Source organism: Anomaloglossus baeobatrachus, chromosome 1 (genome assembly GCF_048569485.1).
Source record: "Anomaloglossus baeobatrachus isolate aAnoBae1 chromosome 1, aAnoBae1.hap1, whole genome shotgun sequence".
In the NCBI taxonomy this organism is placed as follows: Eukaryota; Metazoa; Chordata; class Amphibia; order Anura; family Aromobatidae; genus Anomaloglossus; species Anomaloglossus baeobatrachus.
In genome coordinates this window covers 211845592-211872616 of record NC_134353.1, presented here as the reverse complement: position 1 = coordinate 211872616, position 27025 = coordinate 211845592, and the positions used below count along the sequence as shown (strand labels likewise).

Below are 27025 nucleotides of genomic sequence, written 5' to 3'. Positions count from 1 at the left end.
GTGCTGCGGCTCGGGAAACTGCACCGCATGTCAGTTTATGCTGCGGGAAAACAAGCACAGTGGGCATGGGCTTTCTAGAAATCTCATCCACTGTGTTTGTACTGTACAATGCAGTGTTTTGGGCACAGCAGAAACACGCTGCATCCAAAACACTGCAAACACTGATCATGTGCACATACCCTATGTGTTTGGCTCAACCATGATGCACCGAGCGCCTGTACTTGGTTTGAACAGTCATTCTGTACTGACAGAGTCCCCTTAATGTGCTAATAAGACAACTTTCGTGTCTTTCTATCAAAGTTTCTCAAGTGTTCATAAGGTAAAACAGACTTCAGTAAGAAAACTATTACCCTGTCTCACACAGCAGTGGTTATTTTAAAAAAAAAAAAAAAAATGTAAATATAGGAACAATGCAGTAAAAAAAAAAAAAAGTTATTGACGTAGTTTTGATGTGTCCTCCAACAGCATCGTAAAGACACTGTGCATACTATTAATTACACATTATATATACACATTATACATACAATTAATGAAACATTTCTCATTTGTGAAAATATTTGACGTATTGCTAATTTTTTTTTCAAATGCAGATCATTGCTATCATTACTGCATTACGGTCTCCACACTATTAAATTGCTGTTGCTTTCTCCTTGACCTTTTTCACATACTGGTAAGGGCTCACTCACACAAGCAGATAAATTGAATGAGTGCTATATGATTTTTTTATCGTATAGCACTCGGACCAATTATATTCAGTGGGACGGTGCTGATGACTTTGATGATTTTTTTTCTACTAACGGGGCTGTCGATAGGAGCGAGGAATGATTAGCTCTCTGCCGGGGCGCATGAAATCTCACTGTCAGAGATTGACAGTGGGATTTAACTAGTTAACAGGCGCAGTTGGATCAGAAATCCACCTGCACCTGTTAGGGCCGTTGCACACATCTGGCTTTTCGCCGGATCCGCCACAACTCTAGTACAGAGTGATACAGTACAATGGCAGCGTGACAAGCTCCGGTCACATGCTGTCATGTGACCGGAGCATGTGACCTGGAAGTTGCTGCGCTGCCATTGTACTGTATCACTCTGTACTGGAGTTCTCTGAATCCCCCAATCCGGCCCTTAGCTGTACATGTCGGCTGATCAGGTCAGCTGACGTGGGAGGAAACATGCCAGCCACACAAGCCCACATCAAAAAGGATAGACACGACCTATGACATAGCGGTAGGTCATAGGTCATGAAGGGATTAATAGCGGCAGAGTTAAAAAAAAATAGATTGCATACAAACAGCACATAGACAGCAAGTGATAAAAAAAATCATATTTTCACCCAGAAAAGTGATGAGACCCATTTTTTATACGCTCGTGTGACCCCAGCCTAAGGCTACATTAGCACATACTTATGAAGTGTTCATATGCTGTCTGGTTTACTTAGCGGACAGTGCACACACCTACTGAGCATGTCCTAATCTGATCCTCAAACTTGGGCACGCTCTGAGTTTTGGATCCCCCACTTGGATCTGTGATTTTCACAGATGTGTCAGTAGATCCATGAAGCTGTATGGGACCCATGTACCTTGTGACAAAAAAAAACAAAAAACAAAAAAAACCCCCCCAAAACTTTGGCCAGGACACGGACATTTTACATGCATGTGTGAATGTAGCCTTAATATGTCAGCTGCTTGAAACAGAGCATCATTTGATCCAAAAGAGAAATGATTTACAGAACAATGCTCATAGAGATGTATTGAGTTGTGATCTCCGATGCACTCCATGAAACACTGAAGCTGCAGGCACGTCACAAATTGCTGAGGCCGACAGGAGTGGGGGCGATTGAAGGGGAGTATAATACAGGGGTCTGGGGACTTAGATTTACAGCACCACTCCAGTGGTGCAATAAAACACATTGAAGTGGTGCTTTAATGAATTGGGCTTACTCCAGTCATTCCTACATTAAGGCGGGCTTTGCACGTTGCGACATCGCAAGCCGATGCTGCGATGTCGCACGCGACAGTCCCCGCCCCCGTCGCAGGTGCGATATCGTGTGATCGCTGGCGTAGCGAAAATTATCGCTACGCCAGGTTCACATGCACTTACCTGCCCTGCAACCGTCGCTCTGGCCGGCGACCTGCCTCCTTCCTAAGGGGGCGGACGTGCGGCGTCATAGCGATGTCACACGGCAGGCGGCCAATAGCGGCGGAGGGGCGGAAATGAGCAGGATGTAAACATCTCGCCCACCTCCTTCCGCATATCCTACGGAAGCCGCGGTGACGCCGGTAGGAGATGTTCCTCGCTCCTGCGACTTCACACACAGCGATGTGTGCTGCCGCAGGAACGTGGAACAACATCGGACCTTCGCGTCAGCGTAACTATGGATTACGCCGACGCTGCACCGATGATACGATTATGACGATTTTGCGCTCGTTAATCGTATCATCTAGGCTTTACACACTACGATGTCGCATGCGATGCCGGATGTGCGTCACTTTCAATTTGACCCCACCGACATCGCACCTGCGATGTTGTAGTGTGCAAAGCCCACCTAAGACTATACGTAAGACTGTGCAAAACATCAATCTTAATGAACAGGACCCTTATAAAGTAAAGAGACCTCCCATGATGCATTGCACAGGACTGAAGAGACTCATGGAATACATTTTTGGAGAATGATGAATGCTCTTTCAATGAGAACAGTATTCCACCATCCATATCATATAGACATGAACTTTATACCAAGATGTAAAAATAATTCTTAGCTTCCAAAAGTCCATTTTAATTACATTTTTCTCCACCGTTTCATAAGACGCGTACTGTGTGAAGGTAGAATTGCGGCTTGAAGCAGACATATATGGGTGATACATAACTAACACAAAACCTGGCTCCTAAGATTTGGTAAAATGATGTAACTGAGCAAGTCTGCACATCCCCCTCCCAGCACACAGTCTACATACAGCATTTGCATTACTATATGGCTGTACAAATGGTCATTCCTGGAACAGAAAATGTCATTTATCATAGTCTTCCTAAGCCATAAATTGCAGTTGACGTGATTTTGAGAGGCACTGGGTTGTTGCTGTTTGTTATAGTGTTTTGTAATGTACTCTGCTATTTGTTCAGCCTTCTAAATCTTTAATGCTTGCGGGGCCTGTAATGATTAAATGCTCAGCTAATTGGCTAAGCCAACTAAACTATCAGCAAGATGCAGCTGAAGAACCAGAAGCCGTGTGTTACCAGTGCCATACGGCGTTTACTATAGAGACGTAAAGCCATTTCTTGAGATTATATATAAATAAGTACACCAATTGTATGTATAGAGTGCTTTACTGATTCATTCTGCCCATTGCTTTCATGGCCCAAACTGGTCCTATATGGTTGATATCATATTTTGTCATCCAACAGTCAAAACTGGGGGCGAGGTCTCATTTCTATTCTACTATACATAGTATCTATGTATGAGACTATAAATCAAATATATCAGACATAATGGACGCTGGAGATATTACGGGATTAAATAGATTGTCTAAAGTCCTTAAATGTGTAAAATTGCAAAGTGCTTGCAAAAATAAGTAATTTACCTCTTAATTTTACACAGTGTGCAGCTGCTTGCTTAGGTTCCTGGCCACATGCAGTCTCAGAGTGGAGTGCTCCTATCAGACTCTATTCTTTCCAATAAGCTCACACCTCTCTGAAGTTGGCCGGCTGGATGGTACTGACCAGCCTCAGTGCTTTTCCCATGCGGCAGAGGTAAAGCGGTTTCTGCTAGCAGTCTTGTAGAGCACTTAATGCAGACCTGAGGTGTGAGCATACTGCAGAACTTAACTGTCAATCTTCAGGAGCACACTGCCCCTGGGAATCAGGGAGCTGGGAGACAGAGGAGCAGTGCGCTCCTGAAGATACTCAAGAAAACTTCTTTAATACTATTAATAATAATAGTCTTAGCTACGTTCCGGTGCTGAGTATTTGAGTGTATTTTTGTAGCATAAAAGTACAGTTCCCGCAAAGTGAATGGGATTTCTCCAAATCTCATATACCGTAATAGCACTGGGATATCAAAGCACAAAAAATTCAAATTTGATAAACTAACATTGCACAAGCAACGCAAGGTATCTTAATCCTCTGGAGGATAGAAATGGGTCAACCTTATGTCACAAACAATCAAGATGGCGAGTTGTCAAGTTAAACTTAGCTACATAAGTACATATTGGAGGCTCACCTTCAGATTGTACTATAGAGACATTACTATTTCGAGTTCAGACGACAGAAAAGTACACAACAATGTTCATTAACTCTAGACTGGAAGCAAGAACCTGAGCATGGAATAAAATACCAATGTAGATTGCCAGGGAATTATCGTCCTCAACACAAAGTGGTCTTGACACATTTTCAGCATGTGTCTGTACTTGGCGAAAAGGGCTCATACAGCCCTTAAACACTTTATATTTGAGACTAGTAATGAGTGAGCATTAAAATGCTGGAGTGCTTGGTACTCGAATCAAGCAGGTTGGAAGCTCAGATGGGATTGACTCGAGTAACGAGTATAATGGAAGTTTAATGGAAGTAAGTGGGAAACTCGAACATTTGCTGATGGACTCTCTCTCACTCTCTCATGTTTGGGACTTACGGAAAAATGAGAGCTAATATGTCGGCTGGGAAATTAAGTATAACGAGCACCACTACAGAGTGTCTTGAGCACCATCGCTCATCATTAATTGACACATAAAATAATGTTGCATTTATTTCACATCACTACACGCTGGTTGGAAGTTTTGCTCTTAAAATTGTATAAACTACTGTCAAGGATGAACATTTCCTAGCAATCTCCATCAGGACAAGATTGGGATGTTTTGGGCTCCATACTGCATGCATCTTCCAGTGTGCGCTCCAGTTTTGATTCTTTGTGGGCCACAAACACATAGCATGTAGAATCCTTTATAGCTAATTTTAGCCATTTTGCTAGATCAGAAATAAAAAACAGACATCTTCAGAAATATTGTCAGGTCATCCATTACCCTATGGTTGCAGTATGGAATGATAAAATTACCTAGAAAGTCCCCATTACACCTCAAAGTTTAAATTTCAAGGAGAAAACACATTGCCATGGTATTCGTGATTAGTAATACTTCTTTCCAGTAACACATGCTATATTAAAGAGGTCTTAGCAGATAAGTTTTCTGAGAAATAAAATCTAACTTAACTCATGCAAGAAATATTAAACATGCAAATTTCCACCACATTCTTATTGATGGGAGAAAAAAAACAATGTACAGGGATGAATGGAGACAATGGTCATTACAGCACAGTGCATCGCACACACATACAATGGACAATGTTACCAACTGAGTTGCACAAAGGACTGCACTGTAAACAGGCTGGCATGTAGATGTTCCAAAATCACAACAAACAACAAAAACATTGAGTAAAATAGTAAAATATAATCACCCACTTGAACATTTACCTTCCACTGCTCTTTTGAAGAAGACTTTACAGCTTCCACAGGTGACCACTCCATAATGGCATCCAGATGCTTCGTCCCCACAAACCAAACAAACTTTGGAAGGTCTAGATGACCCGGTTGACATGGTCCGTAGTGCAGAACTAGGGGGGGAAAAAAAAGAATGAAATCACAATTAGTGACCTTATTGAAAAGTTAATAGCCTGTGGCAAGTACAGAAAAACAAATCATCACGTAGTTTAGATGAGAGACAGTGAAGATGCTTTATTCTATAAAGATATGTCCTGCACTGAAATCAGTTCAATGAATCCGAATGGGATTCTTTTGGCTCCAACTATGCAAGGATTTCTGAAAGCCTCATTCAGTCTGCAGCAAATCTTACCCAAATTCTTCCACTACAAAGTATAACAACTTAGTAAAGCTGCCATTGTCTTTATGTAGTCAGACAATATATAGCCATATCGTATACAATGGCTGGTGGCTAGCTGTACAGACAATTTCCGTAGGGGCTTTTTTTTATTTTAGGATGGCACCACATAACATAAGCATAATAAAGAACAATAATAGTGTCTCTCACTATTGTCTACAATACATGAAATATGTTTATGATGGTTTCGAGCTTCTAATGAATGGAGCCGTTTATACCCTGTATTAAAAGGTCTCCAATTCATTAGTGCATTAGCACATACAGACGATTACTGGATTAAAAAGTCGAGGTTACAAATACAAACAGATAAACTATTTCTTTCTAAACAAATGCTCACAGCAAAAAAAAAAGAATTTCATGTTGCCCTTTATGTACTAAAAGAAAATGAAATTATTATTTTGTAACAGCATTAAATCTCTGCACTTTAACTTGAAATTCAGTCAGTCTGTTCAAGAAAGCTGTTTCTTGCACAACATGTATACACAGATGGCTGGAAATGAAATTCTCTTGCATCAAGTCTGTAGCATGCTGTCAGATAAATTCTCAATCACTTCACTTGACCATAACTGCCGACATAATGAGATGAATAGAGCGCAGACGATATACTTTACTCCTACAGAACGCATGGGTGATGGACTCTTTTGAACTTTTTTTAATTACATCATTTTGCCTTTAGTTTCAGGCCACAAGAACAGTGTCCTATTGTGGAGCTGTATTGTATTGATCCAGGATACACTGGGATTTGCCTTCTATGGGGCCATTGTGCACCAAAAACCTCTAAGACGGTTCATCACATGAAACATTATTGAGCACTGCTACAGTACAGAACAATACACAGTACACAAATTACCTATAGGTTCAGATGTTGTATTTACCACTGTGTACAATCCATGCATGGACGTTCTTTAAAAACACATCTTTTTAGGGTGGCCTACCACCGTCCCTAATGAAGTCAATTCATATACAGCCCCTCCACTATTTCTCAGAACATAATTCTCCCTCAGACTTCACCGCACCCAACAATATCACAAATATTGGCTGATAACTGGTTCATGCAGCCTTTATCTATCCCCCATTTCTTTAAGATGGCTGGACCGTCATTGTAAATAAGTGTTTGAACCTCATCACCCCCACCTCCCCTCAGTGTAGATTGTAAGCTCTTACGAGCAGAGTTGTCTTTATTTTTGCTTTAAAGAGGATCAACCATCAGGATTTTCATACATAAACTTAAAGGGAACCTGTCACTAGAATTTTCGTTATGAAACTAAAAGAATCCCCTTCTGCAGCTCCTGGGCTGCATTCTAGAAAGGTTCATCTTGCTTCCGGCCCCCCTTTCAGACCTAAAAAGACACTTTGTAAAATCTTACCTTTTGGTATGCTAATGAGCTTTGCTAGCTACGTCATCCAATTACACGCCCATAATTTCACGCCTGCGCAATAAATAAGATCACCGGCGCTCGCGATTTGAACAGTGCTCAGTCCCGCGATAGTGCTCCTGAAGTCTCGTGCATGCCCAGTGGCACTAAGTAACATGAGGGCGGCGGCTTCATCTATGTCAATCAAGACTAGGGGATGGCGAATAGCGGCAGGAGGGGGAATAACGGACGCAATACAGCCCGCCCCCATGGCCAGCAAACCTCATTAGCATACCAAAAGGTAAGATTTTATAAAGTGTCTTTTTAGGTCTGAAAGGAGGGCCAGTAGCAAGATGAACCTTTCTAGAATGCATCCCAGGAGCTGCAGAAGGGGATTCTTTTAGTTTCATAGCGAAAATTCTAGTGACAGGTTCCCTTTAAGCCAGTGCTATACTGCCACTATTATACTGATTCTATACATCCTTTAGTGGTGAGATCGGATGTATACTTTCTGAAATACAGGCAAGTAAAGTGTGTGAAATGCACTGTTATTTGATGAGAGGTGCAACAGAATAATAGGTGGGTCATGTGTTGCTAGTTATTCCCACCACGGTCTGCTGTCTGCCTGCCTGTCTTTCCTCCCCCTGTCCTCCTTCCTTCCTTACTCCGCCTGTAATAATAGAGATGGGGGGGGGAAGACAGGCAGGCAGACAGCAGACAGGGGCGGGAATAAGTAGCAAACCCAAACCCACCTATTAGATATTCGGTTGCACCTATCAGTAAATAGTGCATTTCACAAACTTTACTTACCTTTAGTTGTGAGATCGGATGTATACTTTCTGAACTATAGGCATGTTTAGAATCCACATTATAGTGCCAGTGTAGCACTGGCTTTATTTTATATATGAAAATCCTGGTGATTGGTCCTCTTTAATTATTGTATCTTCTATAACTGTTACTTATGCTTGTTTGTATATGAACCTTTGAATTGTAAAGCGCTGCGGAATATGTTGGCGCTATAGACAAAGATTATTGTTATTAAAATCATAAGTGGAAGAAACAAAGAAAAAGTATAAAGTAGATATTTGTACATCATCTGTGCTTTGAAGCCACTCCTAATTCCAGGGAGGAAAAGGCTGAATTGTGGACCGGACCGATGGAGTTTTCATAACCCACGATTTAATTTTAAAAAGAAAAACAAAATCTAAAAAAAATTCCCAGTGGGAGACTAGCCCAAGAGAATAATCTACTGTAGAGTAGAACAAAGTAGACTCGAGAGAAATCATATACAACCTTCCTAATAAGTCAGATCTAGACGCGGAGAGGTTATAGACAGCTTCGTCAGGCTCTAGAGCCCAGTTATTGTGTAATCCAAGGAAAACTTTAATTGGACAATGAACATTAAGTAAAACAAAGCAACTAGTTAAACGCATTTTCCAGGATTTGGATGATTACGCATCCACGGTTTAAGTGTTTATGAGGTCTCCTTGGACCTATTTATTGTCTCAATGACTACAGATCTCACACTTTGAGGGAACATCAAAGTCATTGTGAGCCCTTTAGGTGCAGTAGTGCATCTACACTGCAGCATATAGCATATGTTAACACAACAGATATCTATGTATTGGCACGGCTTCTATAAACGCTCCTCGGCTTGGCATCTTGGTGCAGTCAGACGTCAGTTCGTGACATAAGAGTGCCATCTGTGTTTTTCAAGGATCAAAAAATAAAAATATCAAATCTTTATTTTTATATAGCGCTAACATATTCCGCAGCGCTTTACATACAGTACATCAGTAACACTGTCCCCATTGAGGCTCACAATCTAAAAGTCCCTATCTGTATGTCTTTGGAGTGTGGGAGGAAACTGGAGAACCCGGAGGAAACCCACACAAACACAGGGAGAACATACAAACTCCTTGCAGATGGTGTCCTGGTGGGATTTGAACCCAGGACCCCAGCTCTGCAAGACTGCAGTGCTAACCACTGAGCCACCGTGCCGCCCAAGGATAGAACTCGTACCCATCATGGTCTATAGGGCTGTTCACATATCCGTGTAGTTTTAGAGACCACGCTCATTTCTAATCTGCCTGAGTTCTGGAGTCTGAAGGATAGCTTTATAGACGACACTAACTTTTTAAATAGATTTTTTTTTTTCATTCAGAAATAAAATGTTAATATCTCCCTACGTATAACAGAGAACACATGACACTTGTCTCTGCACTTGTCTTCATACAAAAGGCCGCTTGTATCAATTTTATTTGAAAATAGAGCAATCTTGGCATGCACATCCCTATTTACTACAGCAGGGCCTGGCTGGCAGCCAAGATTGAGGTTACTTTTTTCTTTTACATTATTTTGTTGTTTGTAATCTGGAAAAAACACACTTCTGCTTAGGGTGAAGATGACCCGCTTTTCAACTCCAGCATTAGAGGAAGTCTTGCTGTTGCCATAGATTATCATGGCCCTCCAGCTAGATTGCAGCTTGTTGAAGCAAGGCTGCATGCATCCCTCCTGGCATCGTGTCAACCTGTGCGGAGTTGCAATATGGAAAAGGTTTTTCAATTATATTCAAGCGAATGGTACAAAGCTGCAATTCCTGGCACAGCAGCTATATAATGCCCGGCATTGTTATCAAGTGTCCTAACGGAAGACCATCAATTTGAATACCCGGGCAACCCCTTTAAACCTTGTACTATTTACCACCCCTCAACCCTAAGCATACCAGAGTGAAAACCGTAAACAAAATCTACCCACACTTTATTATAAATAACATATTAAAAACTTTGTAAAAAAAAACAAAAAACAAAACAACTTTATTCATTAGATTCCAGAATTATGCCACTTACTGCAGTTTTAATAAAATCAGTTTTACCTGTTGCAGATCTACCAGTTCTCTGAATGCTCTGTATAACTTCACCCATACCACTGATTGGCAGCTTTCTATGTACACTGTGCATAGACTGAAAGCTGCCAGTGACTGGTGGGGGCGAGGTTATACAGAGCTTGTGAATAAGGAGGACTACATGGCAGCAAGTTTACAAGTTCTTGTCTTCCCTGCTGCTGGAAAAAAAATGGACATGTGAGCAGCACCATGGGTTATAATGGGTACATGTGGCAGCTGTAAAAAAATTAAATAAAAATTTTTTTACATATATAAATGCAAGATGTACCAGAAACACAGACGTGTGAAGGTGGCCTTATTCACACCAATGAACACAGTCTTTTATTTTATATCCCCTAGTGAGAGTGACGGTCAATATGAAGAAGTCAGGATCACAAACAAAATCTTAAAGGGAACCGGTTATATATATATATATATATATATATATATATATATATATATATATATATATATATATATATATATATATATATATATACACACACATCTAATTGCCTTATTCTGTCTGTCTGTCTGTCATGCTCCGAAATTGTGTCCTTACGGTGACACAAAGCTGATTGGCCGCTGGGCTCGCCATGGCCCCGCCCCCCCACACGGATTGGCCGCTTGCCCAGGCTGCGCCCCCACACGGATTGGCCAGCCGCTCGCCCAGGCTCCGCCCCCCCCACAGATTGGCCTCTTGCCCCGGCACCCTGCAGGCATTGGCAATTCGGCCACGCCACGCCCCGCCCCCCTCACGCAATGCACGCTAGCTCTGGCCCCGCCCCCTCCCTCCCCCGCGCATTTCCCGAACTGACACGGCTGTCACGGAGGTGAGTACGGTACTCTCCCCCCCCCCCCCGCGCGCATTCCCCGAACTGACACGGCTGTCACGGAGGTGAGTACTGTACTCCCTCCCCCCCCCGGCCCCCGCTCCCCGCCCCGCTCCCCGGCCCCCGCTCGCACGGGAGTGGTGTGGATACGTTGGTAACCATGCTCGCATGGTTACAAGCGCATCAAGGTCCTGCTGCGGCGGAAGATCCACACGCACACACACAAACATACACACACATCAGATCACACTCACTCTCACACACACACACCTCACACACACACACCTCACACACACCTCACATCGCATCCACATACTCACAACATCCTGGGATATCGCTTGCTTCTCGGCCTCGATACTGTGCTGTTGTGACCTTCCAGGACCTGACGGAGGATCACATGGCCAGAGGCATGTGATATCTCCTGATGTTGTGAGTATGAGTGCCTAAGTGCGATATCGTCAGTGTCTGTGTGTGTGAGTGGATGCGATCGGGTGTGTGTGAGTGGATGCGATCGGGTGTGTGTGAGTGGATGCGATCGGGTGTGTGCGAGTGGATGCGATCGGGTGTGTGCGAGTGGATGCGATCGGGTGTGTGTGAGTGGATGCGATCGGGTGTGTGTGAGTGGATGCGATCGGGTGTGTGTGAGTGGATGCGATCGGGTGTGTGTGAGTGGATGCGATCGGGTGTGTGAGTGTCGGCAGAGGAGCACGGCGTGCTGGAGGAGGCTGGGAGCAGAGAGGCTGATCATGGGGAAGGCTGGGAGGAGAGAGGCTGATGCTGGGGGAGGCTGATGCTGGGGGAGGCTGGGACGAGGGAGGCTGATGCTGGTGGAGGCTGATGCTTGGGGAGGCTGATGCTGGGGGAGGCTGGAAGGAGAGAGGCTAATGCTGGTGGAGGCTGATGCTTGGGGAGGCTGATGCTGGGGGAGACTGGGAGGGGAAGGCTGATGCTGAGGGAGGCTGGGAGGAAGGAGGCTGGGAGGAGAGAGGCTGATCCTGGGGAAGGCTGGGAACGGGAGGCTGATGCTGAGGGAGGCTGGAAGGAGAGAGGCTGATGCTGGGGGAGGCTGGAAGGAGAGAGGCTGATGCTGGTGGAGGCTGATGCTTGGGGAGGCTGATGCTGGGGGAGACTGGGAGCGGAAGGCTGATGCTGAGGGAGGCTGGGAGGGGGAGGCTGGGAGGAAGGAGGCTGGGAGGAGAGAGGCTGATCCTGAGGAAGGCTGGGAAGAGGAGGCTGATGCTGAGGGAGGCTGGAAGGAGAGAGGCTGATGCTGGGGGAGGCTGGAAGGAGAGAGGCTGAGGCTGGGAGGAGAGAGGCTGATGCTGGGGAAGGCTGATGCTGAGGGAGGCTGGGAGGGGAAAGCTGATGCTGGGGAAGGCTGGGAGGAGAGAGGCTGATCCTGGGGAAGGCTGGGAGAGGGAGGCTGATGCTGGAGGAGGCTGGAAGGAGAGAGGCTGATGCTGGCGGAGGCTGATGCTGGGGGAGGCTGGAAGGAGAGAGGCTGATGCTGGTGGAGGCTGATGCTTGGGGAGGCTGGGAGAGGGAGGCTGATGCTGAGGGAGGCTGGGAGGAGGGAGGCTGGGAGAGGTAGGCTGAGAGAAGAGAGGCTGATGCACACACACACACACACACACACGCACGCGCGCGCACTGCACAACACACCACACACACACACTGGGAACCACAAACAACTGCCCTACACAGACACCCACACACACAGACAACGCTGGACACACACACAACACCCAACACACAAACACCGCGGCACACACAAATATACGCACATACCGCACAACACACACATTGCACAAAACATACCTCCCCCCAAAACACACCACACACACACACAAACCGCGCAACACACACACAACGCTACACACACACAGCGCTCCACAAACAACGCAACACACGCAACACACATACAACACCGCTCTCACCCCCCGTCACACACAGACAACACCCAGAACATGTACAGCGCCTACACAAACACTTGGTAACTACACACAACAACATCTATATATATATATATAACAAAAATCATACATTAACTACACAATACGTAAATTCTAGAATACCCGATGCGTAGAATCGGGCCACCTTCTAGTATATATATAAAAAGGAATAAATCTGCATATATGGTTATTCTGTGGGTTAATAATATTCTGATAAGATGCGGCTGCTGCTCCCGTGAGCAGATCATTTTTATTCTTCCTGGTATCCTGGAGCTTTCAGTCATAGGGCCGCGCCCAGCATGGTTTGAGCCACCGTTCACTGCTTAGTAAACAGAGGCTGTAAACACTCCCTGCTACTGACAATCAGCTTTGCACTGAAGCATTGTTGAGCCACAGCTGGCAGTCAGTGCTGTGGGCTGGTTGCAGCCACTACTCATTATGCACTGATCAGTGACTGAAAACACGCCAGGTGTGGCCATATGACTGAAAGCTGGAGGCTGCCTGGATTTGGGAAGAATAAAGTTTATTTCCTCCTGGCAGCGGGGTTCTCAGAACACTATAACTTGCAGATATGGTGGAAATCTGCAGCTTAATAGTGTATTTTTTACATAACAGGTTCCCTTTAATGCATTAGGCAACTTTAAATACAAACTGAGATTAAGGACAGAATAAACAAACCCAGTCAGGGCAGTGCCACAGGAGAGAACCAGAACAAGTATCACCTATACCCGGCAACTGGAAACAGAACTACTAGGGGTTTAAAGGGAACCTGTCAGCAGAAATGTCCCCTAAAACCTAAAAGATTCCCCCTCTGCAGCTCGTGGGCTGCATTCTAGAAAGGTCCCTGTTATGATTGTGCCCACTTTCTGACCAAAAAAAAGTGTTTATAAAGTTGTACCTTTTTGACTTCGGATTCGGTAAATCTGACACGGGGGCGGGCAGCCTGATGGCCGTTATTCTGCCCCCTGGTCCTGTATGCCGCCCCCATCGCTGATTTCCATACTTCTGGACGCCGCCCACTGCTCCAGCCATCCCCGCGCATGCCCAGTGCCAGTCTCACGGGACTGAGCACTGTGACTGCTGGTGACGTGTGCGCAGGCAAGTGATTATCAGCAAGTACCCGCCCATAATCTCGTGAGCGCGCAAACCTCTCCAGCGGTCACACTGTGCTCAGTGTAGATGCTAGACTGTATGGGCTGCTTCCAGGGATGACGTCCTTTTGTCACGTGATAGTATTTTGAACACGCCCCTATCACGTGACAAAGGGACGTCATCCCTGGAAGCATCTACACTGAGCACAGTGTGACCGCTGGAGAGGTTTGCGCTCTCACGAGATTATGGGCGGGTACTTGCTGATAACAGTCACAGTCCCGTCCATAATCACTTGCCTGCGCACACGTCACTAGCAGTCACAGTGCTCAGTCCCGTGAGACTGGCACTGGGCATGCGCGGGGATGGCTGGAGCAGTGGGCGGCGTCCAGAAGTATGGAAATCAGCAATGGGGGCGGCATACAGGACCAGGGGGCAGAATAACGGCCATCAGGCTGCCCGCCCCCGTGTCAGATTTACCGAATCCGAAGCCAAAAAGGTACAACTTTATAAACACTTTTTTTTGGTCAGAAAGTGGGCACAATCATAACAGGGACCTTTCTAGAATGCAGCCCAGGAGCTGCAGAGGGGGAATCTTTTAGGTTTTAGGGGACATTTCTGCTGACAGGTTCCCTTTAAATAGTCTGTAGTCCCACCTAAAATTACTAAAGGGAGCTTGTGAGAGACCAATAACCTGGAGTTAACCCACATGCCCCCTGACTGGACGGCACCACAAGTCCTAGAATACTAAACAGAAATGCCCCAATATTGCCCGCGTCATCCGCAATGAAGATGCAGCATCACCTAGGGACAGATGCAGAAGAAGGGCGTTTAGATATGGATGTACACCATTATACAGTTCTCGTTTTTGTAGTACTCTAATTATAAAGACATTGAAAGGTCTATGAAATGTTTTAGGACGTTTTATAACAATTTATTAATAGGAGCGTTTCCTCCAAAATTATGGTGCTTTGTGTCCTAGTGAGCATGACCTTTATATGGAAACAAAAGATTTTAAGAGGCCACCACTGTGAGCTGAATACCCTGGTCAGTATAGATTACTTTACTTGGAAAAATCATGGTTAACATTTTAGTAACCTAAAAGATGGGATAAAGATTCAGTGAACCTGACTCATTCAGCTTTGTGAACCTACTGACTGAGAAAGGAGTACGAGGAATAGATATATCAATACACCAAGTACAAGCCATAATACTAACACAAAAGTACATGGAAGTAAACATGTTACCCTGAAAATAAGACACTTTCTTATATATTTTTCTTTTGCCCTGAAAAAAGCACTAGGTCTTATTCTCGAGGAGACAAGGTAGGGAGTAAATTACCGCCCCCCCCTCCTCCTTCCCAGAATCGTCATACCTACCAGCCCCAGGCATCTGTGTGGCTCCCAGATCTTCCTGTGATCTACCAGCAGGAGTTCTGCACGCTGTCCTCCCCTGCATCTGGCGGACACTTGCATAGATCAGAACGCGCGCGCACGCACGCACACACACACACACACACACACACAATTCAGAACAAAGTCACAATTCAGAACTCACACTCACGAAATTGCACAGAACAAATCGCCCGTGCACACTCACCATATCCAGTGATACCACGTGCTTCCGGCCATGTGTACATCCTGCAGGTCCTGGAAGCTCAACGCACAGTGCAGAGCATATGCCGCCAAGGAGCAGGCGATATCGCTGGATGTGGTGAGTGTGTGGATGCGATCTGTAGTGTGTAGGACCTATGCGCTCCCCTGCTCCTGGAAGGCGTCTGGTGAGTATGATCGTGGGGTCTTCTCTCTTCTTTCGTCGCTCTTTTGGGGGTGACCGCTGTCTATAATGAAGTGTCCTGCAGTATCTTTAATTTTTTTACTGCTGCACGGACACTTCATTATTGACCACTGCTAGGTCTTATTTTCAGGGGATGTCTTATATTTAAGCCTCCCTGAAAACTCCTGCTAGGTCTTATTTTCGGGGGTGGTATTTTCAGGGAAACACGGTGCATGCATATTACAGTAAATTGTTATACCCTGTACTAAAGTGAGACTGCAAAAAAAAATAAATAAATACATTTAAAAAGTTGAACCCAAATCTGCAACTTTTGGCAGAAAAACGCACCAAAAACAGTGCGTTTTTGCCTTGCGTTTTTTCATAATGAAGTCAATGGGTGGAAGAGCTAAAAAGTGTAGGCATATCACACCTCATGACCCAGTATCAACTTGGATTTTATGAGCAAAGATCAGCGAACCTTTGGAAGTTTGGATCGCTGGCAGCAAACTGAACCTCCACTGGTTCAAACTTGGCCTGAGCCCTGTTCGAAATCACTGATTGACAGTTCAAGTCTCCGTCCACATACAGCCAGCCATTAGCAAGATCACTTCTGTTGGAAAGTGGGCGGCAGTCAAACATTTTTTTTTTTGTTGCACACAATATCTAATCACACTGTTGTTATCCTCAGTGTGAGCTGATCAAACACTGCAAGCTGAGCACCAAGCATACCTGAGCAGATCGCTGCTCGTGCAAGTGAAGTTCGCACGAAAAGTATCCAAACCCGAACTCTGCTTTTTAAATCGGTGTTTGGATCGAAAACCAAACCTTGAGTTCGCTCATCTCTATTTATGAGGGATCGGTCATGTCAAACTAATCTGATCAGCTCCTATGAGGAGGCAAGTTCCAGACTGGATCAGGGAAATGCAGTGGATTTTGTCTATATGGATTTTTCAAAAGATGTTTGATACAGAGCCACAAAAAATTTTGATACATAAAATGAGATTAATGGGAATAGGAGCAAATGTGTAACTGGGTTAAGAACTGGCTCAGTGATAGGAAACAAAGGGAGGTTATTAATGGAACACACTCGGACTGGGTCACAGTTAACAGTGAAGTACTACAGAGATCAGTATTGGGCCCTCATTTTTTATTAATTACATTGTAGGGGGCATGGTTATGGTCAGGAGACCGCAAAAGATCTTGCAAAAATCCCATAAAAAGGTTGATGATAATACACAAGAGTAGTTGGAAATTTAGCTGGCTGCAATCCACCGATTAAACAAACAACTAGAAGTTGCGGTGGAGCGTTCCTAACAAACCTAGACCCCTCGTCACCGCCGGAGAACTAACTAACCTCAAAGATGGAATGAGGAATCCTGACTTGCCTCAAAGCAGCCCCAAAGGAAAGTCAAAGCCCTCAACATATAATGACAGTGATGTAAGAAAAAACAACACACAGATGGTAGATAAAGAAATAAGCAAAGTGAGGCCCTGCTAGCTAGATACAGAAGTATAGGATAGATTGCGGTTGTAGCCAGTTAAAACCCTGAATAATACTAACACCTGATAATCAAAAATTCCCTTAAAGATCACACGATCTTTCCTCCCACTATATCAAGAACTCTTGTGCAAATACATTTAAATACAAAATGCAAATATGTGTTTTTGTAGTTATGTTTTCTATTATGAGATACAAAAATACAAAACTCCTGATCAAATAGGGAGTAAAAACTCCCTTTCTTACTGGAAATAAATTGCCCTCCAAAAATAGTGCAGGAAGAGCACTTATTCACTTGCAAGAAACAAACGGGAATATTCACAAATACTGATTTAGAAAAAGACAGATTAAGCAGAAACACCTTTCAGTGCAAATTCAGCCTTTAACCAAGCCCAGATAAAGAGAAAAAAATACTTATCAGGTATAGCTGTAGACTCAGGATGACATGGAAACAAAACCGATGCAAAGAAACAAAAAAACTGCTGTAGAAGTCATTCCTGGATTATCCAAAAAAGCGCATAAAAGGCAAAACAAAAACCTAAAAAGGGAAAGGCAAAAGCATAAAGGCTGGAGGACAAAATTCAGGACATCTTCACATGAAGCAGAAACAATTATCACCAGCAAAGGTTAGACAAAGACTGCCTTCCTATATCCCCCCAGGCTGGACTCCATAGGCTTCCTGAAACAGCAATCATCTCCAACACCTGTCTGAGCGACAGATGCAGAATCAGACTCACTACCAGCACTAGCCACCAGAGGGAGTCCAGAAACACTCCCGAGAACAGCACTCTCTCTGATGATATTCACAACAGGGCATTAAAAGTAGAATTTCAATATTTGTTGATGATACTAAACTATGCAAGGTAATTAATACAGAGGAGGATAGTTTAATATTGCTGAGGGATTAGGCTAGAGGCTTGGGTTGAGAAATGGCAATTGAAGTTTAATGTGGATAAATGTAAGGTCATGCCCTTGGGCAGAGTAATTAAAATGTATAACTATGTACTCAATTATAAAACACTGGGTAGACTGGTCACTAAAAGAGACTTGGGTGAATGGGTGGACAGCAAACTCAACTTTACTGACCAGTGTCAGGCAGCTGCTGCCAAAGCTAATAAAATAATGGGATGCATTAAAAGAGGCATAGATGCTCATGAGGAGAACATAGTTTTATCCCTATACAAGTCACTATTGCTAACACTGTGTACAATTTTGGTCTCCGGTGTATAAGGACATAGCTGAACTAGAGTAGTTGCAGAGAACAGCAACCAAGCTCATTAAAGGAATTGGTGGAATGTAATACCAAGACAGGTTATTAAACTTAAGGTTATTCAGCATGGAAAAATGAAGGTTTGGGGGCGATCTTATTACAATGTACAAATATAGGAGGAAACCGTACAGAGATCTCTAATGATTTTTTTACGCAAAGGCCTGCAAGGACAAGGGGGCATCCACTACGGTTAGAGGAAAGGAAGTTTAATTATAAATCACAGAAGCAGGTTCTTTACTGTAAGAGCAGTGAGACTATGGAACACTCTGCCACAATGTTGTAATGGTTGATTAACTGCTAACATTTTAAGAGAGGCATGGGTGCCTTTCTTGAAAAATATCACTGGTTATGTGCACTAGACACTTTAGAATTCTCATCGGGTTTGCTGGCAGTAGGATAGGCATGCAGTTTTGTGATAAAACTGCACCGAAAACCGCATAAAAACGCACCTTGTGCACATGGCAAAAGAGTTAGGGTACTTTCACACTTGCGTTCAGTGCAGTCCGTCACTATGGAGAATAGCGCAGTCTGTTAACGCACTGCGCTATTCTCCATAGACTTGTATGGACGACACACTAACAAAAGTGTCAGCGTTGCATCCGCTGGACGACGCAGCGTCGTTATTTTGACGCTGCGCCGGGCGGAAAGAACACAGCATGTAACGTTTTTTTGAGCAGCGCAATCCGTAGGATTTAACTGCGCATGCTCTTTTTTTTTAAAATCACAAACTTTATTTTGTCTCTTGGCGGCCGAACATTCAGCTGAGCGCCCCCGGCCGCCGGCATGTGAGAGCTCTCAGGTGAGTGCCCCCGGCCGCTGGCATGTGAGAGCTCTCAGGTGAGCGCCCCCGGCCGCCGGCATGTGAGAGCTCTCAGCTGAGCGCCCCCGGCCGCCGGCATGTGAGAGCGCTCAGCTGAGCGCCCCCGGCCGTCGGCATGTGAGAGCGCTCAGCCACCGGATGATCAGCTGATTGTTCACAATAGTCTGCTGCCGGTAAAACTGTAAAGAAGAAAAAAAAAAATTTAAAAAAAGCTTTCCGTTGTTTTGTACGATCCGTTGCATCTGTTCTGCCATTATATGCAACGCATCCGTTGCATCTGTCACACCACGCAATGCAACGGATGCCATTCAACGCAAGTGTGAAACTAGCCTTACAACTCTACAAAATAACTCTGAGGGGGAGCCAGACACGGCAGCGTCTGATGTGCCCAGTTATTGAGCGCACCAGTTCTGTCACTCCTCAGCACGTATTACAAGGTTCATCTATAAGAAAGACTGCAGGAGCATGTTGTCACATCCTACATCTTCTAGATGGATTTAGCATAGGAAAAGGTATCTGCAGGTCAAAGCAGTCAGAATACAGTGGTGCTGCTGAGAAACTGGTTTAGCCACAGCAGGATAGAACATCTGGTCAGTGAAGAATTACTTGTTTTGTTACTTTTTATTTTTGCAGTAGATATTTGAAAGCCACAACTTCCCTTTTTCCCCCACAATATAGCAATATGACGAGCCTAAATCACTGATATTCCTAACCAAACCAATAGAAGTAAATATTTTGTGTAATAATTTTGTCGAGTGATTTTCAAGTAGTAAAATAAAAAAAAAAAAAACAACACACAGACCCACACTACAGTATACTATACAAAGGCATATTGTATGATTACAACATTATTCTAGAATATACGCTATTTCATTCCTGAAGTGACATTTCTGAGATAATTTGTCTACACAGAGTTAGTACATGTTTGATGTCAACCACAAATCTGCGCAGCTCGTGGTTTCGCAATGTAAGTAGTTAACTGAAATTAGTACTTAAAGGGAATCTGTCAGCAAAAATCATTTATATGTGCATGCAGGTTTTTCAAGGCTAAGTGCAGCAGTTCCTTTTTACATGGCCAGTCCATTCCTCTATTACTGAGAAATCAGCATTTAAATTGATCTGCAAACGAGAATGAAGAATTATTTGCCTATGTCACTCCAGGTCTATTCCTTGCCCAGCACGGTTTCCTCCTGACTGATGACTCTTTTGCCTTTAGTCACACAGCATGGAGGCTGTCAGCCAAGCAGGAGGCGGAGTGGAGGGTAAAGCCTTCATCACATTTAACGACTTTCCAGCGATCCCGACAACGATACGACCTGATAAGGATCGCTGGTAAGTCACTAAATTGTCGCTGGTGAGATGTCAGTCAAATCTTCCCAACAACGCAGCAACGACACAGCGATTGTAGCGACCTGTATAATGATCTCGGTGGTCGTTGGGACACGTACGTGGCTGAGCTCTGACTCGTCAACGAGGTCGTTGGTAAGGCGTCAAACACACCAACACATCTTGCCTAGCAGGACCTTGACGATCAAAAAATGGTCCAGGCCATTCCGACACGACCAGCGATCTCACAGCAGGGGCCTGGTCGCTGCTCTGTGTCAAACGTAGCGAGATCGCTGGCAAGGTCATTGTTGCGTGACAGAATCTGTGACTCAGCAGCGATCTCACTAGCGATCTCGCTATGTGTGAAGGTACCTTAATAGAGCTGGAGTGACAAAGGCTTCAGATCTACAAATAGCTCTTCAACCTAATTAGCATATTAATTCAAACACTAATGGGGAACAGACTGTCTAGGTGATGGTATACTTGTATTTGTCTTTGAAAAAGCTACATGTGCATAAAAATAGTTTGGCGGGGTTAAATTCTACTTATAGATTCCCTTTAAATAGCTTTGCCCATACTTTAATGCTTTTTGTTTATAGGTCCAGGGTGGTGAATTAAAAAAATAATAATTTATTCTGACAAATGTGAAAATGTGAATGCTCCAGCTAATCAGCAGATACCAAAGTATGGCAGTGCGGCACTGTGCCTGGTAATCAATAACAAAGACATGATGCTCACAGGAGAGTAGAGATGAGTAAATCCGAAAAGTAAAGTTTGATGTTCGTACCGAACACAGACTTTATAAAAAAAAAAAAAAATTCAGAGTTCGATTTTGAGTGCTTTACGTATGCTGACCACTCGATTGAGCATCAGACTGCTTGGGTATGCTTGGTGCGAGCCGCATGCAGTGTAAAATCAGTGTTATCGGATGTAGTGTGTACAAGAGGGAAAAAAATCCTGCCCCCCCAAGTGTTTTGTTTATGGCTGGCTGTATGTGGCCGGAGAGCCGAACTGCCCAATCAGTGACTTCCAACGAGGATCAGGTCAAGTCCAGGCCCAGAACTGAGCTTTAGGCTGGTTCACACTTGCGATTGCCTCACGCGAGTCTCTCGGTGCATCACCCGGCATGGACTCACACTCTCCTCACAGGAGTGGGTCGGTTGCATGCATCTCTATGCAGCGGACCCACTCCTGTGAGGAGAGTGTGAGTCCGTGCCGGGTGATGCACCAAGAGACTTGCGCGAGATACACGCGAGGCACTCGCAAGTGTGACACTGGCCTTAGATAAAGTCTGGTTGAGCCCACAGAACCCAAACTTCAACAGGTCCGCTCATCTCTATAGGAGAGCCACCAATCAGCCGATCAGCCATTCTTGCACTAAGGGTATTGTGTATTGGAAACCTCTTCCATGTTCTGTTCAGTCATTTCTATTCCAGGAAAAGACTCAATAACAGAAATCTGTTTATACCTGATGTGAAAGCAGAATCTAGTGAAATATCTCAGGATCTTACAATATTTTTTTCACTTTCATACTTCTATGCAAGAACACAAGGAGCCGAAAGCAACAATAGTGTATCAGCGGCGGTTTCGCTCTGCCTGCATTAATACTTATCTTGGACATTCAGTTGTTAATTTACACTGATTAAAGTGAGAGGATATAGCAATGATTTAGTGCTATAATTACACAGCACAATACAGTGTCTTTTCCGGCAATTCATAACCAGTTTCTACCATTTCAGAGTAGTGCTTTATGAATAACCCGCTCTGTGATGTCTGCGTGTAGCTGTGCCAGTGAATGTCACTTCAGCCCTCTTTGCCAAACCCCTCTGGCCATCAACACAAAAGTAAAAAAAGAGCTAGAGGCAACATCCAGTCCTTAACTTGGAAGGAACAATAACACCTGGACTTCACTGGCCTCGATTCAAAAGCCAACGTTTTATTCTCCCCCTTCATTTTTTGAAGCTTTTAAATAAATAATGGCTCTATTATGCCACAGTAATTTTTAACCACTACAATAATGACACTATGTTATGCAGATAATTATCTTTATAAGATGATAAATACAATAAAAACACTGAGCTGTTGCTAGGCAACAAAATAGAAGTAGAACTTTTTCGCAAGGGACCATGTTAAAAGGACATACAAGAAATAGGCATAGCTAATAAACAAAATATATATAAAAATTGTGCGGCTAACTATGTTTTACCTCATTGTTAGACGTACGGTTTGGCTCTGAAGACAAATACATCCGATAGTCGGTATAGATCTACTACAGAACTGTATGTCGAGTTCTTTACAATTGTTATTAATGCTTAAAAAAAATCCACTCGTTTTCTTTGCAAATATAATGCATAGTCACGCATAAATATTCTCCTACTTATATATTTTATCCTACCTTATTTATGTCTATACTAGTGTTGAGCGGACCCGGATCGGCAAAATCCGGATCCGCGCGGTTTGCGGCAGATCAGAGACCGACCCGGACGCGGAACACTCACTCTCATTATCGACAGTCCACTCAACTCTAGTCTATACATATTCCCCCTTCATTATAGGAAGTCCAGTACATAACTTATATAGTCTGTCTCCACCATCCTGTGATCTACAGGATAGCAAATCAACTATTAAATCCCCCTAGCAGCTCTAAGACGGCTTCCCTCCCTCCGCAGCTCTACTCTCTGTATCCCCTCTGTAATGTTTGAAAGAGAAAGAAGAAGAATTAGGACATTGTCCACGGGTAAAATTGTCTACATGGCCCACAGCAGCTTTCATTTTGTAATCTGCTTTGGTAACAAAGCTGTGCTCTGATTGGTTTACTTTTCTATTAAACACTCACAATTTTGGCCTATTATTCTGCTCTACATAAGAGAGCAGTGATATAGCAGGTATGACTGGATAAGCTGAATCACATTGTGTCCACTGAAACAGCTGTATACATCCCACAGGACACACAGACTCTGGATTATACATCACATAGGAGACACTGATCCTCATAACAGACTGAGACTCTGCTGTATACATCACATGGGATATGCTATAGAAATCTTATAGGATACACAAACTCTGCTGCATTTATATTATACTTTGCTTATATAGTGTCATCACATTCCGCAGCGCTTTACAGATATCATCATCACTATCACCATTGGGGATCACAATCTATCTTCCCTATCAGTATGTCTTAAGAGAGTGGGAGGAAACCAGAGTACCTGAAGTAAACCCACACAAACATGGGGCGAACATACAAACTCCGTGTTCAGATTTGAACACAGGACTTAAAGGGGTTATCCGGCTTATTTTGAGTTTTTTCCATTATTACCCTATTGAACTACATTGGGGCAGGTAAGTAGATAGGGAGCACTTACCTGCCCTGCTGTCAGCCCCTCTCCCACGGCTCAGAGTGGTCATGTGACCGCTCCTGCCGCAATTTTGCTGCTTCCGGTCATTTCATGTCAACATGGGCAGGGCCATGTTGACATGCAAATCTGGAAACAGCATGTTGCCTCCCTGCTGGGCTGTACAGTGCGTGGAGTCCCCGCCTCCATCCCTGCACCCTCCCACACATTCCCCCGCACCCCGTACTCTGCCCACAACCTCCCCCTGCACTGCTGTGGGGTCCGTGACCTGGGGGAGGGGCCTGGCGGCGGCTGCTGTGGTGTCAGTGCCAGCACCGGACCCCCGCTCAGGATCACACATTCAAATATACCGGCATCACAGATCACAGATGCCGGTATATTTGAAAGCGCTGATGAGAAGGAGCGTTGCGCTTCTCATCACTGCCCCGCTGTCTGTGCTCTCTTCAGCACAGCGGTGACATCACTACTGTGCTGATATGGCCAGAGCACAGACAGCGCGCGAACGTGCAGGAGCGGCGGGGACCGAGGACGGATGAGTATGTACTCCCTACATGTGTTCCCTATAGGGGTAGGAGGGGTCGGTACAGAGCGCCGTGTGTGTGTGCAGAGCCCGATGTGTGTATGCGGTGCAGAGCCCGATGTGTGTATGCGGTGCAGAGCCCGATGTGTGTATGCGGTGCAGAGCCATATGTGTGCATGCGGTGCAGAGCCATATGTGTGTATACGGTGCAGAGCCATATGTGTGTATACGGTGCAGAGCCCGATGTGTGTGTGCGGTGCAGAGCCATATGTGTGTGTGTGCGGTGCAGAGCCATATGTGTGTGTGTGCGGTGCAGAGCCATATGTGTGTGCGGTGCAGAGCCCGATGTGGGACTGTTATTTGCAATGCTGTAGTGATAACAGGTCAGTGCTGGGGCAGAATATACTGACAGGGAATGTGTGTACAGGGGGCGGGCAGGGGGCGAGGCTGGACACTGGGGTGGGGCTGGACAGTGAGGCCGGGCGGTGCCAGCTGTGACTGGGAGGTGTGGCACAGGAAGTGGTCAGTTTGCTTGTGCTGAATGTAAACAGAGAGCTGCAGAGAATAAAGGGTGAATTCAAGAGGAACAAAAGTTAGAAAACAAAAATAACAATGTAGGGGTGATTTATATGACAATACAGCACAGATTAGCTTAAACTCAAAAAATTTTGTTAAGTTGGACAACCCCTTTAAGAGCTGCAGGGCAACAGTGCTAACCACTGAGCCACCGTGCTGTATAAATATTAAACGATACGCTGAGTCTCTGCTTTATATATAGAACAGCAAAAGAGCAACAATGACTAACTTTTGCCCTTCAGATTCCATATTTCACAATCCACTACATTTTGAAGCGCAATACTACGTTCATTTTAATATTTTATAATTATTTATATATATATATATATATATATATATATATATATATATATATATATATATATATATATATATATATATATATATATATATATATATATATATATATATATATATATATACACATATACACATACACATACACACACACACACACGAAACACACGTTTCTAAACTAACAGATTTGAAAGAAGAAAAAAAAAAACCACGGCATAAATAAAATAAGGATGACAAATCTGATGTGATGCTCCTGTTGCAGCAAATTTCTTCATGGCCAAAGGATTGCAAAAAATGAAGACAAGGTTGCTCTTTTGGGATGCATATAGAAGAGTTCATTAAATATATATATTTTTAAAAAAAAAAACGATTTGACAATACTTTTTTTTTATAAACACAGTTTAAAGGGAACCAATTAGCAGGATTTTTGTATATAAGCTAAAGCCAGTGCATACTGGCACTATCAGGCTGATTCTATACATACCTGTAGTGGTCAGCTCGGATGTATAGGTTTTGAAATCCAAGAAAGTAAAGTTTATAAATTTAGCTGCTTGATGAGTGACAGCAGCTGAGGAGCAGATAATATCTGGGGGGTGAGGTCATACCTATGTGACCAGAAGGGCAGAGGACTTAGCTAACAGACAAATGTCGCTTCCTAGTATCAGCTTGGTTGGCTGAGGCCCCACCCTTCTGGTCACATGGGTATGACCTCACCACAGCTCCTACTAGGTCAATTGTATAATGCTTATGCTAATTCTAACAGGGGGAGGGGGATAACTCAGAATACACCCCCCAGATATTATCTGATCCTCAGCTGCTGTCACTCATCAAGCAGCTAATTTTATAAAGTTTACTGTCTTGGATTTTAAAACCTAAACATCCGAGCTGACCACTACAGGTATGTATAGAATCAGTCTGATAGTGCCAGTATAGCACTGGCTTTAGGTTATATACGAAAATCCCGGTGATTGGTGCAATTTTAAGAAGATATAAATCAAATGAATGAATGAGGCAAGGGAAATGTGTGTAGATTTAGGCCATGTGCCCACAGGGGATTAAACCTGCGGATTTATCTGAGGAAATCGGCGGATTTTCTGGATTTTCCAGATAAATCAGCAGGTTTCAACATGCACAGACACTCCCCATGTTATCCTATGGGACATGGGGAGTGCTGTGTCTATGCTGCGGATACGTGCGGCTGCGGAAAATGCTGCGGATGTCCCGCAGCCGCACGCACGTAATTGCATGTCAATTCTTTCTGCGGAATTACTTGCGGAAACCCCAGCCCTCCACTATGGAGATAGGGCTGGGACTTCCGCAGGTAATCTGCATGAATGTCCGCAGGTTTACCGCAGCTATTTTGCTGTACTACCGCAGCTAAAAATAGCTGCAGATTCCGGTGAGCAGCTGCGGGAAACCTGTGTCCGTACCTTCGGATATATCCGCAGGTGCGAGCTCCCGTGGGCACATAGCCTTAGTGTTCCTTAAAGCAAGTTCTATGATTTTGAGCTCTTTCCATAATGGCTACAAATATCGTATCTCTTAGGTATGTAAGGCTGAGTATTTAATGGCCAGTCAAATAGGCGTTACTAAT

General features: G+C 44.2%; 1 protein-coding gene across 2 annotated transcripts in view; it reads right to left on the bottom strand.

The window, feature by feature from the left end:
* The window catches only part of NR3C2 (nuclear receptor subfamily 3 group C member 2), a 468973-nt gene that overhangs the window by 175938 nt on the left and 266010 nt on the right, over nt 1-27025 (bottom strand). Inside the window, exon 3 of one of the 2 annotated variants that reach the window (XM_075347997.1) lies at nt 5444-5595. In XM_075347997.1, coding sequence (XP_075204112.1) covers nt 5444-5595 — 152 coding nt within the window. The remainder of the gene's footprint in view (nt 1-5443; nt 5596-27025) is intronic. The other variant, XM_075348004.1, reaches the window with a different exon arrangement.